The sequence below is a fragment of the Vigna unguiculata genome, chromosome 1, assembly GCF_037176805.1.
Source record: "Vigna unguiculata cultivar grain cowpea cultivar isolate G323 ecotype 2 chromosome 1, ASM3717680v1, whole genome shotgun sequence".
Taxonomy (NCBI): domain Eukaryota; kingdom Viridiplantae; phylum Streptophyta; class Magnoliopsida; order Fabales; family Fabaceae; genus Vigna; species Vigna unguiculata.
In genome coordinates this window covers 41,285,585-41,303,325 of record NC_140792.1, presented here as the reverse complement: position 1 = coordinate 41,303,325, position 17,741 = coordinate 41,285,585, and the positions used below count along the sequence as shown (strand labels likewise).

The 17,741-nt window shown below is 28.4% G+C and overlaps 1 protein-coding gene and 1 long non-coding RNA gene across 4 annotated transcripts; both read left to right on the top strand.

Moving 5' to 3' along the window:
- Nucleotides 1-2,193: 2,193 nt before the first annotated feature.
- LOC114180275 (V-type proton ATPase subunit G-like) lies at nucleotides 2,194-4,117 on the top strand. The gene is made up of 4 exons (XM_028066571.2): nucleotides 2,194-2,325; nucleotides 3,014-3,102; nucleotides 3,504-3,604; nucleotides 3,699-4,117. The coding sequence occupies exons 2-4, from the start codon at nucleotides 3,015-3,017 to the stop codon at nucleotides 3,840-3,842; spliced, it is 333 nt and encodes a 110-aa protein (XP_027922372.1). The 5' UTR covers nucleotides 2,194-2,325; nucleotide 3,014; the 3' UTR covers nucleotides 3,843-4,117.
- Nucleotides 4,118-13,311: 9,194 nt separating this feature from the next.
- Nucleotides 13,312-15,971, top strand: LOC114193623 (uncharacterized). Of its 3 annotated transcripts, XR_014995036.1 has the most exons (3): nucleotides 13,312-13,450; nucleotides 13,567-13,671; nucleotides 15,180-15,971. It is a non-coding gene; the product is annotated as an uncharacterized LOC114193623 (long non-coding RNA). The 3 variants fall into 3 exon arrangements; XR_014995038.1 differs by lacking the exons at nucleotides 13,312-13,450; nucleotides 13,567-13,671 and adding an exon at nucleotides 13,678-14,610; XR_014995037.1 differs by lacking the exons at nucleotides 13,312-13,450; nucleotides 13,567-13,671 and adding an exon at nucleotides 13,678-14,620.
- Nucleotides 15,972-17,741: the final 1,770 nt, after the last annotated feature.

The window sequence follows — 17,741 nt, the reverse complement described above, 5'->3', positions numbered from 1 at the left end:
AAACGTTAAAATCTATCAATTCATTGATAATATTATAAGAAATACCATATATAGGAAAGAGATATTATAAATCTTTTATAAAATAGGAAAGCAGATTTTGCGTACGTAGCATACAAGTAAATAAGAACACCAACTATACGACTTCATCCCATATATATATAACTGTTACGTAAAGTTAATTATATTATATATTTTTTGTAATTTAAAATATCTATATATAAGGAATGATTTTAATAAAATTTTAAGCATGTTATTGAAATAAGTTTCTTAAAGGTAGAGTTATTTAAAATGTCATTTCTGGAAATACAATTTATACGAAAAAAAGAAACGTCTTTTTTTTTTTTGTGTGATGTATGTACTAAAACAAAATATCTGCTTATACAAATAATTATCAAATCATCATCATATACATGTTCAAGTATATTGACTAGAGATAAGCAAATATATACAATTAAAAAACGCATCTCTTGAGTTTTAATTGATACAGACTTAATTTCTACTTTCGATGGATATTAACCAACATATTTTACTTCAACACGTTACTCATAATTTGGTAAAAAATAGAAGATTGATTGTATTATTTTTACAAATTCAATTTATTAAAATAAAAAAGATAAAAAATATTGGTTCAAAATTTTATTGAATTTTCAGAATTATAAATTTACGCATTTTTAATTTAAAAATTAGTAATAATAATAATGAATTCTTGGATTAAAGCTTCACACAGATAACAACATTAAATTTTATAAACATTTTCTTTCAATGTTTGAAAAGTCAAAAGTGTATTGGTTTAGTCTTTTAGAAATTAAAATTTTGTTAAAAAAGGATCATTAATATTTATTATATATGTGGTCAACAAATCATATTCTCTCACATCAAATTTATTTCAAGGAAAAATATACTTTATCTCATGATAATGATTTATTGATTAAAATAAACCTTTTATCATTTGTGCATGGGCCTCCTCGTGAAAACGAGAAACACCCAAGGAGGAAGGAATTTGGATTAACTGAAACCCAGGAGTCAAGGGTTGCTTCCAGTTATGGACTTTCAAATTGGGCCTGCCCAAATAGATGCATTGCATCGGAGTTCACTGTATAATATTTTTTTTTATATTAATAATTGTGTGATATATCTTTTTAAATAGGTTAAAATACTCCCTTGGTTCATGTTTTTGTTGAAAAATTTCAAATAGGTCTTAATATTTTTTTTAGTCTCAATTAAGTCCATATTTTTGAAAATGTGTAACAATTAGGCCCATTCCGTTAGTATAGAGTTAACAGTGTTAAAGATGTGTCATGTGTCAGCTCCACATATTTTTGATTTTTTAAAAAAAAAAATTATTATTTTTTTTAATTTTTTTAATTTTTTTTTAAATTATTCATGCCACGTGTCACGTCAGTATTGTGTCACGTGTCAAGTCAATAAGGTGACACGTGTCAAATCATTGTCTGAATCTCAATTTGGTTCATATATTTGTTATTTTTATTACATTTCAGTCCATTCTTTTAAAATTTTTTAAATATATTTATTTTAACTTTTTACAAAATTGTTTTAAAATTTTATATTTAAATTTATAAAATTGTTAATTTTTAACCAACTCTAATTGTATATAAATTATTTAAAATAATTTTGTAACAAGTTAAAATAAATATTTTAAAATTTTAAAACAAAATATAAAATAAACTTAATATTATTAATATGTTTAATAAAAATATCATTATAAAATTTATATAAAAGTTAAATTTGATATCAATTTGGAGAGGATGAAATTGAAAATTAAAAAAAATGGATTGAAATATAATTAAAATAACAAAAATATGGACCAAATTGAGATTCAAACAATGACATGACACGTGTCACCTTACTGATTGACACGTGGCACAATATTGATGTGACACATGGCATGAATAATTTTTAAAAATAAAAATTAAAAAAAATTAAAAAAAATTAAAAAATATTAAAAACACATGACATATCTTTAACACCGTTAACACCATACTAACGGAATTGGCCTAACTATTATACATTTTCAAAAATATGAATCTAATTAAGACTAAAAAAAATCTTAACACCTATTTGAAATTTTTGAAAAAAACATGAAAAATAAAGTATTTTAACCTTTTAAATATTACAGAATGGCATTTAAAGTGTTATTGAAAAAGAATAAAACTATTTTCTTTTAAAATTTGTGTTGATTGGGTAAATAAAAACCAAATCAGCAAAACAGTCCTCTGGTTTTCGTTCACAGCCGGTTAGAAAGGTTTATCACACTCACACAACCTCCGATTTTCTCTGAATCCAAGACACACTCCAATTGATACGGTACTTTCTCTTCTCTCTCCGTCGTTTCAGATCTACGATTTCCATGTCAATGCAGGCCTTTTAGATATCATGCGTTTTTCATGCTATTCTCAACTCGTTTTCCTCTTCTCGTTCATCCTTTTTTATTCTCTATGCTTTCATTACATGATCAACGCTTGGCTTTTCATCTGCTTGTTATCGACTATGTATTTTCATCTGATTGATGCAATGTATAATCACCATGGATTATTTGTATATGTCGTTTTTCAATTGGCGTTTTGATGCGCGTGTTTGATCTGCTTTCTGTACGATATCGTTGTCTTAAATCGCAAAAAGGAGAATTAGGTTTTCATATTTAAGTTTATTAGCATTGTAAGTATATTGAATCACTTCACCAAGGGAGAACAAAAGTAAATTAGGGGAGACTCTACTCTAGTGTCTAAAATTGAAATGTTGTACATAATTGATGATTATTCTCCGCCTCCTCCTTTTGGAGTGAGGAGAAGTGTTTCCGGTGGGATTACTTGTCTAATTTGTTGAGCTCAAGGTCTTTGTGTTACAACTTATGCGTAGTTATTTCCATGTCGCGATTGTGGTGGTTTGTTTGCAAAGGAATTTGTTTGAATTGCTGAAGGACTTGTTTTATGTCTAATTTGTAGATTTTAGTAATTTCGTAAATGTTGATCGGTACCAACTGATTTTATCACAGAATGGCATCTAACAGGGGTCAAGGTGGAATTCAACAGTTGCTGGTGGCTGAACAAGATGCCCAAAGGATTGTCAATGCTGCAAAAAATGGTATTGTTCATATTCTTGTCTCTTTCTTTCCCTTTTGCGTTGATATTTTCATTTACATATATAGGTCTGAGTTATTGGTTTCATTATAATCAGACAGCAAATTCTTTAACTATTACTATAATAAGTTATTCCACCTCCTCCCTATGGACAATCCTTGATTTTTCTAACGTAGTTTAGTGTAATCTATTGATTGATGTAATATTATCTTTTTTTTCTTAAATAATTAATGATCCATACTAAGGCACATCCGATAATAAGAACGAGAGTTAAAAAATGGGAGTGGTTATATAATTTTCTTTTGTTTTTTCCCTTTCCTTTATTGTACTTCTATAACTTGCGCTGAATATTGGTGTAATCTCTTCATTGGTGAACTTATCAGTATCATTATTGTACCTTGCTAGAAAAATTGGCTAGACTGAAGCAGGCCAAAGAAGAGGCTGAAAAGGAAATTGCTGAGTACAGAGCTCAGTTGGAGTACGAGTTTCAAAAGAAAGTGTCAGAGGCAAGTCTATAATTGACTACAGTAAAATAAAATAACTATAGCTTTTGTAATGTGTCTTGTTCTAATTATTATGGTCTCATTTTTATGAATACAGAGTAGTGGAGATTCTGGTGCTAATGTGAAGAGACTTGAGCTAGATACTGGAGCAAAGATCCATCACCTGAAAACTGAGGCAGGGAGGATATCAGGGGACGTTGTCACCATGCTCCTCAAGTATGTAACTAGTGTGCATAATTAAATATTGGTGCTGGGAACTCTCAAGTTATGCAGAATAATATATTTCATTTATCTTGTGTTTATTATTGGTCTAGACTGTGGTGGAGATAGAGTATTGCCTTTTTGCTATGATATGTGGTGTCTCGTTGCCATGTAAAATTAATTTTCAGTTTGTTAAAATAAGCGGTTAAGAATTCATAGACATGTTTTATGTATCACATTTTACCAGAGGTCCGAGGATCACTTTGTCAGTTTATATTGAGTAAAGCTGGAACCACTGATTTATTCTTTTGTAAACACCATCATATTCTCCTTTTTACCTGATTTTGGCTTTTCGACTGAGTCTGTTAATTGCAGTTTCCACCGTGAGTAATAATAGATTGAAGCTCTCTTTTGAAAGCTCTTTACTTTTCTTTTTAGGTTCAAGACTTTAATGGAATTGTTTTGTCCAAGGTTAAGGTAAGCATGTTTCATATTAGTGAAGTTAAACTAACTTTTGTTAAGACCGAACCAGAAATTATTTTAGGGTAACTTATTAATTTTTTATATTAATTTGATATATTATGTAACTTACACACAAGAAATATTGAACTATAACTATATTGAGTATAGTATAGGAAATACTAACTACCAAGAGTAATATACAAGTGTCAGTAGTAAATAACGCCGATGACCTATGAAAAGAAAAAGAAAGCAAAAAAATAATAGTAACAATTCTCTCAAACACAAATAAAATAATAATCCTTTATATTCCAAAAAGAGATGAAATATGAAAAATACAAAACCGCAACTAAGTCACCTTTCAATTCCAATAAGACTAATCACATTATCTTTTATATACAATTATGATAATTTATATTAGTATTATATTGCTTAACATGCTTTTATGGCATGAACTTATGGTATTTTAAATTTTTTCAAATATCAAAATAATGAATACAAAATCTCACAATTTCTTAAATATTTAAATATATTAAATTTAATTATCACATTTTACATTATTTTTTTAAAATATTTTATTTGGATGAGGAAATTTAAATTTAGTAAATTTTAGTTTTATTGTTTGAATAAAATATTTCTCCATTACCACCAAATATAAACATTTATTTAAATATTAAATGATTGTTAATAATTAAAAAATGTCAATGTTGATAATGTTTTTAAATCAATTTTGGTTAATGTTATATTTTAGTTAAATTGAGATTTTGATTGACTTTATGTCAATCACAATTATTTATGCATTGATGTTAATGATAAAAATAATAATTACGACTGATATTGACAAACGTTAATTGAAGAAATTCAATTCATATATGAAAAAGATATAGTGTTTCCAACATTGATAGAGAAAATCCTAACTAATATTAATCAAGAAATAACAATGGTTTCAAAAAAATCTAACAATTTATATTACAAAATAACTTCTATCAACATAGATAAAAACAACTATAATTGACATCAATAAGAAAAATAGTCATCTCAACAGTGTCTCAATGTCAAAAAAAAAAAAAAAAAATCCTATCCAATATCGAGTTAAGACAAGTATATGAAGGAAAAAAAGTGAATTTAAAAATATAAATGATTTGAAATCCATACTTTTAGATAAAATTTAAGATTTCCTAATTTAAGTAATCTAATATCTCTAATAAAATTTCTCTGTTTTTTTAATTTTTGATCCAAACAAATATCTTGACATAAAATATTTTAAATTTTCTATAAAAATAAATCATCTTTTTAAAGCTTTCTATTCAACCGACTATAAGTTTTTATTATGGAATTTCACAGAAAATTTCTGTTGGAAGAAACAAACATATGAGAAAAAAAAGAGAGAGTAAAAGATCAAGAAGGAAGATAATCAAATACAGTAATATAACGTGATTGGATTAAAGTCATAATGAAATTAGATATACATCACCGTGTTAATTTCACCTAAGAATGTATTTTTTTCTCTATCGCAAATTAGAGAAACAACTAACCAAATATTACAACTGAAACTTTATTCTCAATAAAAATAAAGACTTGCTCACACTTAAGTCTTATTTACGCAATGCAATAAAATTTAAATCCGTGACATGTGAAACTTGAGTTTAACGGTAAAACACATTTGGATAATTTACTGTAATAGTTGTATAAGACCATTTTTTATCAAAATAGTCTTCAAATGTGGATGAGACTCTCTTTGTTAATAGTTATTGCTCTGCTATCAAATCCTTTTAATCATATGCACTCTATTCAGCTATATAATAGTTGATACATGCCTAATAAAACCATCATATTTACTTAACAGTTTTAAATTAAAAAGATTACAAACTGCTTCTTGATGCTTTTAGATATTTTTATTTAAAATAAAATATTTATTTATTAAATTTGTTTAGACAGACTAGATTGATGAATATAAAAAAAATGGTTAGATTAATCTTATCAAAGAATAGTAATAAGTATATTTATAAAAATATTAGAAAACTCAATTTAAATGTAAAAAGAAAAAAATATTTTATCTAAGCCTAGTAATAAATTTATTAAAAAATTATTTCATGTAAAAACATATTTGAAGAATGATAAAAAAAATTAAATTGATGCTTAACTCCATTAAAAATTTAAATATTTTCTATTTTAGTTTTTAAATATGACTTAATTAAATTTTAAATTTTTAATAAATTTTACGTATTTTCAATTGAGTTCCTATTAAAATTTTCTGGTTTATTAAGTAATCAAAATTTTTATATTTTTAAATAGAATTCATGTTGTTTAATGTTTCTTTTGACTAGGTGATGTAATTGTTATCTTTTTCATTAATTTATACTTATGTGAAAAAAATTAAATGACAAGGAGTCAATTAAAAATATTTAAACTTTTAGTACTCCATAAACTAAAAATAATTATTAGGACTCAATTAGAAATGTTAAAATTTATTAGACTTTTGAAAGTTATTAAGCCTAAAAAGATTAAATTATCATTAAATAAAACATTTTGATTTAATATAAAATTATAAAATTGAAAATGTGAAAAATGCATTGAAATATTGTTAACTTTCTGGTAAAGAGCATTGGATTCACATGAATGTGGTGTAAGATACAAAATGAGGTATTAAGAGATGGAATTTTATGAATTGTAATGATATTTTGTTGTTTTATAATTATGTGAGAGAAAATATCAAGTATGCAGCTGAGTCAAAGTCATTGAGGTACAACCATGAAAGTAAAAAAGACAGAACAACATATTTTAACTTTCTGGCTGAGCACAACAAATTGGAGTTGAACTACATGAGGAATCATTCTTTGCATGAAAATCTGGAGCACCAACCCATGAGGTTGAGTAGATAAGAAATCTCTCCCAAGAAGTAAAGGTCAAGTGTTAAACACTAACACAATGGGCTAATTTGAGAAAGAAAACAACCTGTGAAGAAACCCATGTGGCTGAGCGCCAAAAGTTGAGTTGAGCACTGCTAAAAAATTCCTATAAATAAATACCCCATTTACTCATTCTAAGTATTGAGTGGAGAGTTAGAAATGTAGTAGTAGAGCAGGAATATGACTCTAAGGCTAGAGAGATATACTTTTATTATAAATTCTATGTCCGATGAAGTTGTATTACAATATTCTATGAATAGTTGAACTCTCATGTCCAGGTTTGATGTAATCAATTTTAATTATCTATGCTCCTACTTCTTGAGTATTTATTTATGCTTTTATTCAATAGTTTGTGGCTTGATTTATGCTTAATGATGAATTAACAACTCATCTTATTTTACTTTTGCGGATTGAGTTGGAAGACTGGTCTCAACTGTTTGAATGAATTGACAACTCATCGTACTTCACTAGTTTTGATTGAGTTGGAAGACTAGTCTCAAATTGAGGCCCAATCAGACCATCATTGTCTTACTATAAGCTTCCACAAGATTTAGAGGGTGTTCAAGATGAAGGAGTCTTGCACAGTAAAGCAAGGATTCATTCAATCAGGAGTGGAGAAATCATATTGGGTTTAAAGTCCTTAGGTTTTAGACTGCAGAAATGGGCCTACTCTAGGATATTAAATAATTTGCATATTAAGTAGACAAGATAGTAGTGGTGCAGTTGAAGAAAATGAGATGAAATCCAATCAAAGTCCCTGCTCCGCTCAATCTATATAATTACTACTATCAATATTTAGATGTACTATTTATCAAAATTCAAAAACTAACTATCAATATACTTGTTAAATCCTTATGAATACGACACTTTGATACTACTATGCACCGATGCACTTTCTGTAAATGATTGTTTAGAAAACATCATCGCATATTAAGAACCATATCAACTTTATACTACTAGGCACAAAACAAACCATAAAACATGAAATGAGATTAAATAACCAAAACTTAAAAGAGAAGTTAGCATTAAACATTACAATAGTTTTTGGTATTTTTAAAATAAGAAAGCTAGTTGGATGAATATGTTAAGATTCGACTTCATCACCCCACTCTCTTATTTCATTAAGCTCAAGAATAATGATTCTCCTCTTCTTCATGGTCATCAATCTTTATCATAAAAAGTTATACACCAATATCTTACATTAAACATTAAACGTTAAGTATACTCTATTGAATTACAATTCCTTATCAACTTAATAAAAAAAAACCTCATTAAGGTCAAGAATTTAAAAAAGATTAATAACTCACTTTTCGTGTCTAGACAAATGGTTTATTGATTACCCTATCTTCGGTCAAGAAATCGTAAGGGTTTTCCAACGTCTTACAACTTATGAAGCTCCGAGCACTAGTGTAGTAATGACTTTTGGCCCCAGTTGTTTTTGTTATTCTGCCTTAGTTTTAGAATTGAGACATATTTGGACGAGGCCAAAAGGGGATGACTTTTGGCCTCGAGTGCGAACCGAAGCCATAGAGGCGCTATTTTGCCTAGGTTCTAGGGGGACCGAAGCCATAGAGGCGCTTTTCTATCTTGGGTCTTGTCTGAATTGAAGCCATAGGTTCACAAAATTTTTAATTAATTTAAAAATTCACAGAGCGTTTGGCCTCGGTTATGGTAAGAACTGAGGCTATAGACCACCTTTTTGCTTTAGTTATGGTAAGAACCGATGTCTAGTATACTATTTTTTTTAAATACATTTTCTGTTTTATTGTTATTCACACATTTAAACCTGCATATTTTTTTTTAAAACCAGCATAGACTAGAACAAAATATTTTATGAAACATCCACAATCCAAATACATATCCTAATCAATTCTGTTGTACATATGAATTATAAATTTTGCACATGCTATCCTACCAAATTGTATGGACTTCGCGGGAATTGGCACAGAAATCTTGAATGTCTGCAAAATAAGACATTAACTTAAGTTAGTATATATAAAGACAATATTGCAAAGTATTCATTTTAATTCAAATATATATTACCGTTTCCCAATTAGTTGTAATACAAGCATACACAATGATTGTCATCCATTGTATTATATAGTAACCGTACTCATATGAGTCACTTTATCTATTAGACTATATTATATCAATAACATTACAATTAATTAAGGAAGAAAATCAAATAAACAATTATAAATATATGATAGAAATATCAAATTTGGAGGAAACACCGTGCAAGATATTATGCCTTAGCCGTTGAGATAACATGCCATATTCATAGGATTGACATTGAAGTTCTTACCAATAATTAAACTAATGTATAAAATATAAAACTAATACATAACAAACTACAAAATCATAAAAAAATAGTAGAATTAGGAACCTAGGAGCGTAAAAAGCAAATGACACTGGAAGATGATGCAATGCAACACTAACCACGTTTTCAAGAGTTACAAGAGACAATAAAAAACACAAGAGAAGGTCACAAATAACACAAAAAAGAAAAAACAACCAAAAACCATGACAAAATATATTACATATTGAATTGTAGTGTTGTTACAATGCTTTTAAATTCAGACTTAATGCTCTAAAATTTAGACCCACTGCTCTTAAATTTAGACCCAATTCTCTTACAAAACTACTCAAAAGACCCCACACAATTTCAAACCTAATGCAAATCAATTCTCGCGACTCAACAATAACCCAAATTGAAAATAAATATATACAAAACAAAAAATGAAAGGAAAATGCGTTTGGAAACTTACCTTGGAGGAAAGACGGCGTGACGGAGGTCGGAAAATGGGGAAAAAGGTGCAGGAAATGGACGTGCACAAAATGGAGGTGCTGTAAATGAAGGTGCAGCGAAACAGCGGAGGCGACGCGACGGTGGCCGGAGCAGGGTGGTGGTAACGAGGTGGCAGGTGCAGGTTGCAGGGAGAGAGAAGAAAGAAATGGAGTTGCAGCGAAGAAGAGAAGAGAAGAAGCGCGAGGAAGAAGAAGAGAAAAAAGGGGTTCACGTTTTGAATCCTAATTAAACTCTATGGCCTCAGTTCAATTAATAACTGAGGCATATGATAGCTTTTGTCATCGGTCTGCTGCCACCCGAGGCCAAATATGTATCGACTAGTGGCATTTTTGAAATATTAGCAAGTTTTTGGCTTCGAGTCTCCGCAACCGAGACATATGCGAGCTTTTGGCACTAGTTTTTAATGAACTGAAGCATAAAACCTTTTTTTTGCTTCGGGTGTTCTGTGAACTGAGGCATAAAAGTTGGCTAGAATTGTAAAAATACCACCATGCCATTATATGCTTCGGTTCTTGGATAACCGAGACATATAAGACGAGTTAAAAACAATAATCTGCACTAGTGGAGACGTCTCAAAGACCCACGTTTGCCCGCTTCTAACGCATTGTGAACATGTACACAAATCGAGGACGTACGCAACTGTTAGACATACTTCTTTAGTCCAGACACAACATTGTTGTCGGATGCTTCAGAGGAGATACAACCTGGTTATAGAAGCATTAAAGTTGAGTTAACATTGAAGAGGAGATATAACAATTTAAACGCATTTTATCATAATATTTGAGTTAACATTGAAGCGAAAATGTGTCAAATGGTGTAAACAATTCAAATATTTTATGAAATGTGCTTCAAATGTCAAATAAACTTAACAAAATTTGGAAGGACTAAATTCACGCATTTTTAAAAATGAAGGACTAAATTGGTCAAAAGTTTTGAAGAGGGACTAATTCCAAATTTCATTGAAACTTGAGGGACCAAAAACATATTTAACCCAAGATTAAAAGTCAATGTAAAAGAATAATTTTATGACTATATCTAGTCCAAACAAAAGAATATTTAGCTACTTATGAAGTTGAATAACATGAAATCTCTATATAAAAACAATGAACAAATGGAGGTAGTAGTCATGGGTGGTGTCTCCAATAAGTGACCTAACCTTCCCTTTTTTGTTATTTGCTATGTTCTCTTTTCTATCTTCCTATACTCTTATATGTGATTTCGAGCTAAAGGGAGAACATTCCATAAGTGACTTGTTAAGTCAAACTTAGACTTGTTGAGTGAGATATGCAACCAAAGTTCTCATGCTGTTTACTTACAATTTTCACTGGTCAGTAACGTCTCTTGTTAGGTGAATCTCGATGCTTAAGATATATTGTTCTTTGGTTCGTGGTTTGACTGAACAAGGAAAATGTTGATTGGATGCTACTAAATAATTATGATTAAGCAAGGAACTACTCTAGTTAAGCAAGAGACCATATAAGTTTGATTATCTTGTCTTCTTCTATGTTCATTAGTTCTTGTAATTTTTATTCCATCACTAAATTTTACAAAAAGAATTTAAAATGTTAAAATGTTATATATATTAATAAAAAATATATATAGTTAACCTTCTATTTTCCTATAAATGTAAAAATCGAATAGAAAACTATGAAAATAAAGTGTGTAAAAAACTTAAATAAGTAAATGTTATAGTTAATAAATTAAGTATAAATAACACTTATCAAATATTTCTTAAATAATTATAGTTTATATAATTTGAAAGCAGATAAAAATAAAAATAAAAAAATTCAAAATTGTTCATAATGGTTCATAGTAACTTGATTTGATTCACGAAGCAAATGATTTTACATTTCAATTAAAAGTATTCTTGGAGTTTAGTTCTACAATGGCGCACAGTTTGTTGTAATGTAACCTTGATATGCTTTGTATATCTAATGTGAGTTGTACATCAGATTAAAAGAAAATATTATTTCAGTAATCTACAAAATAAAATAAATAATAATTTCTTTTCACGCATCTTTGTCAATAAAACAAAAGTCAAGACATTTCAGACAAGAGAAAAACCAATGAACCAACGTTACACAAAGTTCAAGTTAAATATTACTAGTTTTGGGAAACTAGATTAACCTTATAATATAACTTCTATTGAATGATATATTTATTAAGGTTTAATTATTCTTTTGGTCTTGTTTTTGTCAAATTGATCTTTTAATGTTTTTAAATTTTAATTTGATCTCAATTTTTAAAAAATTGATGCAATATGATTTTTTTCGTTAAATTTTTTGAAACAGGCTAAGAATTTTTAATTAAAATTAAAGTTATTAATAATGATAATATGTTTTATTGATGTAATTAACATAATTATACTGTCAATTTTGATAAAAAATTATTAACTCATTTCAAAAAATTTAACAAAAAAAGGACCAAATTATATTAATTTTGTAAAAGTCGGGACCAAATTAAAATTTAAAAAAACTGAAAGATCAATTTATTAATTTGGAATAAAAATAGAAAAAAAAATAATTAAACATATTATTAATGTCATTGGAAGTCATGGATTTTTTTTTTCACATTATAAACAAAATTTTGTTTTCAAAATTATGTTTATATATTTTTCAAAATATATTAAATATGAATTATTCATTATGTTGCTAAACCATAACAAAAATTTAACATAAAGAATCATTGTTATATAAAAAGTATAATTTAACAATTCAATTGATAAAATAGGCTTTTTATTATTAATGTTTTACTTTTAAAAATTATATCGATCCTTCTGGAACGTGATCTCTCCCTCACACCGATGTTCAATAATTTATGGCAGTTTATATGTATTGGCCGATTGTCTGTGTCCTCACTTAATTGTAACACATAGCTCCTAATGATTTGAAGTACCAATTGCTGTGTTGCTCTCATGAAAATAAAAGAGGACCACTCATACCTCATTGCAAAATCATTAATATGGTTTCCTTGTAAAAAACAAAACTGTCCCCACATTTAATCGAATTGTCAATTTAAGATAGTTTTGGGTTAAGCATGTCATGTTAAAAAAAAAAAACAACTCAAGGATACAACATAGAAAAGTTGAAATTAGAAGACAACAATGTAAACTTTGTTTTTATTTTTAAGGCTACATGTTTGAATTGACATATAAGTATGAAATCACGTTGTAACGTTAGATAATGTAATTTTAGATAAATATTATATTATAAATTTGACATGCATGCTTTGTGATGCAATGTTGACTAGTGTCTATTAGTGTGTTGTCTTATATAATTATTTAAAACTGTGTTGAATTGATCCGAATAATGTAATAGTAATTAAAATATAAGGGCAAGCAACTTAAAAAGTTGGAAGTAAAGCAGAAGGCATGTGCACAAGTGCTGGTAGCAAAGCATAAACAAAAAAGAAGAGAAGAGCATAGAAGGTTATTCCAAACACATATATGTTGCCAAAGGAGTGATATAGCAGGTTCCTACTTCATACAACAATGTTTTGTAAATATTTGTCTTGTCGAGTATTCTCTACAAGATTCTGAGTATGGAAAATCTGCAGCTTTATTTGCAACTTGAACGTGTTTGTTTCAGGATTGGTTCTGGTCCTACGTGAGATTCCTGTCTAACTAGAAGGGAACCCTCTACTTTAGCCACTCTGCTTTTGCATAATTGCATGTGTCTTTGCCCGTGACTGTTGTAAGCATTACCCAGGACGTTGCTTTTTTTCCATCATGCATGCAATTCATTCAGCAGTTTAACATGTTAATGCCTTTCAATTTGTCTTTTCTTTTTTTTTTTTTTTTTCTCTGGGTCGAATAAAGTTTCGTGCTTTCCCTTTTAATAATTTCATTTTGGAGTTTATCAGTTCTTGCATGGAGTATCAACAGACAAAATTTGAAAGCACCCGTGTATACTACGCAAGACAATAGGTTACATACTTTGGTACAGACGACAAACAATTCTGATTCAAAAATTTTCGTTACAACCAAAGTTCATAAGAAATAGACAGATTACTGAACACTTTATCACAGTTGTTTGTTGCTCTAACATTTAATTATCATATGGTTTACACAGTGGACCACAACGAAGATGGTAGTGGTAAAAAATGATTTTACAACAGTTTATTCTGCAGAAGTTGATTCAATGGAAAAAAAAGGACATAAGAAAATTAAATAAATATGTTCCATATGAGTAGCTCCCTTTCAATATTTCAATTCTAGGTTGTATTCTTACATCATGTATACCATACCAAAAGAGAAAGGAAAAAGAAACACTTTGTGTAAAGGGAAAAGGACAAGAGAGGGAAATATCTTGTTCTTTAAAGAAACTGAATGGTGAGGGAATAGGAATCTTAAGGGGATCCAAGCACTTGGAGACAAGTTAGTTTCTCAAGATAAAAATGACTTGCCCTTTATGCAATGGAAAAAGAAGTTGAATCCTGAGCCATGCCTAGAGCCATCTCAGCCAACAGTAAACATGACAAGACCCTCATAGTCCCTCTTCAATCACTTTTTTATATATATATATATGTGTGTGTGAGTGTATTATATATGTAACACTATTCTCTTCAATGAGTTTGTAACTCTTAGGGAGTTTGAAAAAGTAAAGTGGGGAACAGAAAAAGAGAGAGACAAGGTAGGTTCAGGTAGAATTATTTACAAAGCAAACTTTGCTTCATGCCAAATTTCTAGCTTCTTAGTTGTTTCCCAAGTTAAAACAGTAGCCAGAAGGGTTTTAGGGGTGTTTTTGTCATTTGGAAGACATAGAAGGCCTTGTCTTTGTGTATATATATATAACATGCTGTTCAATTGCTTCTACCTCATATACATACCTTCTTCCATGTTACTGAGAAAAACATGGCTAAGTTTGCATTTGGTTTTATATGTTACTGTTAACATGCTTGGCGTGCCTGGCTCCCTGTATGCCATTTGCAGAGCCCATCAGAACAGTGATGGCTTTAACTAATGGCGTGCGAGGAGTCATGCATGTTGTTAGTTATTAGTTAAAACAAAAACTGATGTAGTTTGGTTTCATACTTTCTGTGAAACTCAGTTCATGATGTCTCTTTTGTTTTCCTAATGTTTCTTTCTACCTCTTCTGTCGGAATGAATGATGTTAGAAGAGGTTTGAAAATAAGGTCTCATATTAATTTCCTCTCATGTCTGATAAATGATATATCTACTGATCATGCTTGATTGTGTTAGGTTTAATCCATGGCCTACCTGGTTCAAAGTATCATCTAGAGAGGTAAGTGAAGGAAATAAAATAATTAAAGAAACATTGTTTCTTTTGATATTTGCTTTCTCTTCTTATCGGTATTACATTGAGATCTTTTGTCCTTCAAAGATCATTGTCATCTTGAATTTGATGCATGCACCAATCCTTTTCATTGTTGTGTTGTCATTTTTTTTGTCTGTGATTGACTAGTTAACATCTTGGCTTCATTTGCATTTGTTTCTATTCAGTACATTTCAACCCAAATCATGCACCAGGTTTTGAGATATTCTCTATTTCACTAGTTTGAATTCGTTGACAGAAAGAAAACAGTGACATCATTAACTGTAAATTTTGATGATATAACATAGAACAAATATATTATGTCTTGTAGTTAGTAGATTTTTTCCTTAATTGTTTTCTGTCTCTTTCATGTTTCTATTACCCTTTTAGTGACACAGGTATACTCTCTTGAAAATTGGGGTTACGTCATTGTTCGTGGAGCCTATGTTAGCGATGCTTGTCAGATTGATTAGTATTGTTGCAAAAGCTTGGTGCAGAACACTTTCTTCATTCAACTCAAGCATTTGTGAAGATGGTTTTATTTAAGTACCACTACCTATGTGTTTTCATTTTTTCACTTTGATGCAAATGAAGACTTGTATAGTCACAGATTCTTGTTTTTCTGGTTTCTTTTCATCCAATTTGTACCTACTGATCAGAAAACTTTCACAAGATTTTGTTACACAATATTTAATATCAATTATTGCTTTCAGTAATGAGTTCTAGAGTGAGAAGTACATCCTATAATTCAGTAATGACTCAACTTTTGAACTATTGTTGAATGTTTACTGAACCATTCACTAGTACAAGTATTTATTTCTTTTTCTTTCTGGTTGTCATGATTTATATAACTTTACCAATTTTATTTTATTTTACTTGGCCAGTCAACACGATAAGTTGATATTTTCTTTTTTTATAATTGTTCTGCAACTATATAAATTATTATTATACCATAATATTTTATTTATATTTATTATTATTATTATTTAAATATAATTTTTTTTAAAAGGAGTTGTAAATCTAGATATTTGTGAGAAGAGAAAGAGCTGTGAAAACAAGTATTTTTCTTTCCTAGGTCTGTACATAAGTACACACCTTTGTGGTTATTTTTTTCAGAAAAAAAAAATCATGAATCTTCAACAACACATCTAATAATACGCAAGTGCAAGAAGAAAAAAAATGAGAAGAACAAAATGTAATATGCCCCCAAATAATAATTTATAGGTTTAATCCTTCATGTAGAAATAATTTTAAATCAACCTATGCTAGAAACCTTCAACTTTTGGTGATTTTGAAGAATTATTTGAGCACTTTGCTATTTTAAAAAGTATTAAAATGTTTATGAATTAATATAAAAAGTTTAGATTTAAATAATTTTGAAATTCTAATATATATATTTTTTTAGACAATTTATTATATTATGAAAAGCAACATTGATTGTTCTGGTGGTGAAAAAAAATACATTGGAAGAGAATTATTTTAAAGAGTCCATATTTTTTTTCAAGAATTTTAAATCAGCATTTTATAATTTATTAAACAATTTAGTAGGCAACAAATTGAAAGAAAAAATTATTTAATATTAAAAAGACTAATCATATATTAAGAATTTAAAAGTTAATTAAGTCAAAATTTATAAATAAATTATAAAATAGAATTGCTTGGTTAAAATTAATTAGTCTTCTTTTTAACATTACATATCAAAGTATGATAAACTTACTTATTTGCTGATAAAACAAATTATCTCTTTCCAGGAACTATTAAATATATTATCGATGATAAGGATGACCATTGATATATTACTTGCATTTATAATAAATAGACATATCCAAATTCCAAAATAATTTTTTTATAAGAAGTGCGACAACATGACATAAAAATTATGACCAGGTATATTTTATTTTTAATTTCAATATCTTTAGTTTTATTTGTCTTTATTTTTAACATTTTATCCTTATATCCTTGTATCTTTAACTGAGATGCCACCACACTCTTTAAGAAACCGAGTTTGAAGATTTTTTAACTTTGTCAAGTGTTAAACAAGTGACTTTTACAGATATTTAATGTTGACATACTTAAATAATGTTTTTTTCTTTTGGAACATAATTTTTTATATTTAAAAAGAGTTTGCAGTCTGGACAAATAAGATTATTTTGTTTAACATTGAGGATAAAAAATATCCAAGTTTTAGATTTGAACGATCATCAAGAGTTAAAAAAGTTTGTATTGGTAACAATCTCATTATTAATATTAAAAAATTGTATTGATGACCATCTTGATCAAAAGTTTAGTTATGGTAGTAGAAAGAAAGTGTTAAGTACTTCATTATTATCTAAAATAGTTTTATATCTTTCTCATTCACATTCACTATAATATGAATATTAATGATATTTGTCTCTGTATAATTTTGAAAGTGAACAATTATGTAGAATAAAACATTTAAACCATGGTGATTTTTTTTTTACTCAAAATATTTTTTTAAAATAAAAATT

Coding starts and splice junctions, on each gene's coding strand:
- LOC114180275 (XM_028066571.2), top strand. CDS start 3,015: ATGGCATCTAACAGGGGTCAAGGTGGAATTCAACAGTTGCTGGTGGCT. Junction 3,103..3,503: donor TGTCAATGCTGCAAAAAATG/GTATTGTTCATA, acceptor GTACCTTGCTAG/AAAAATTGGCTAGACTGAAG. Junction 3,605..3,698: donor TTCAAAAGAAAGTGTCAGAG/GCAAGTCTATAA, acceptor TTATGAATACAG/AGTAGTGGAGATTCTGGTGC.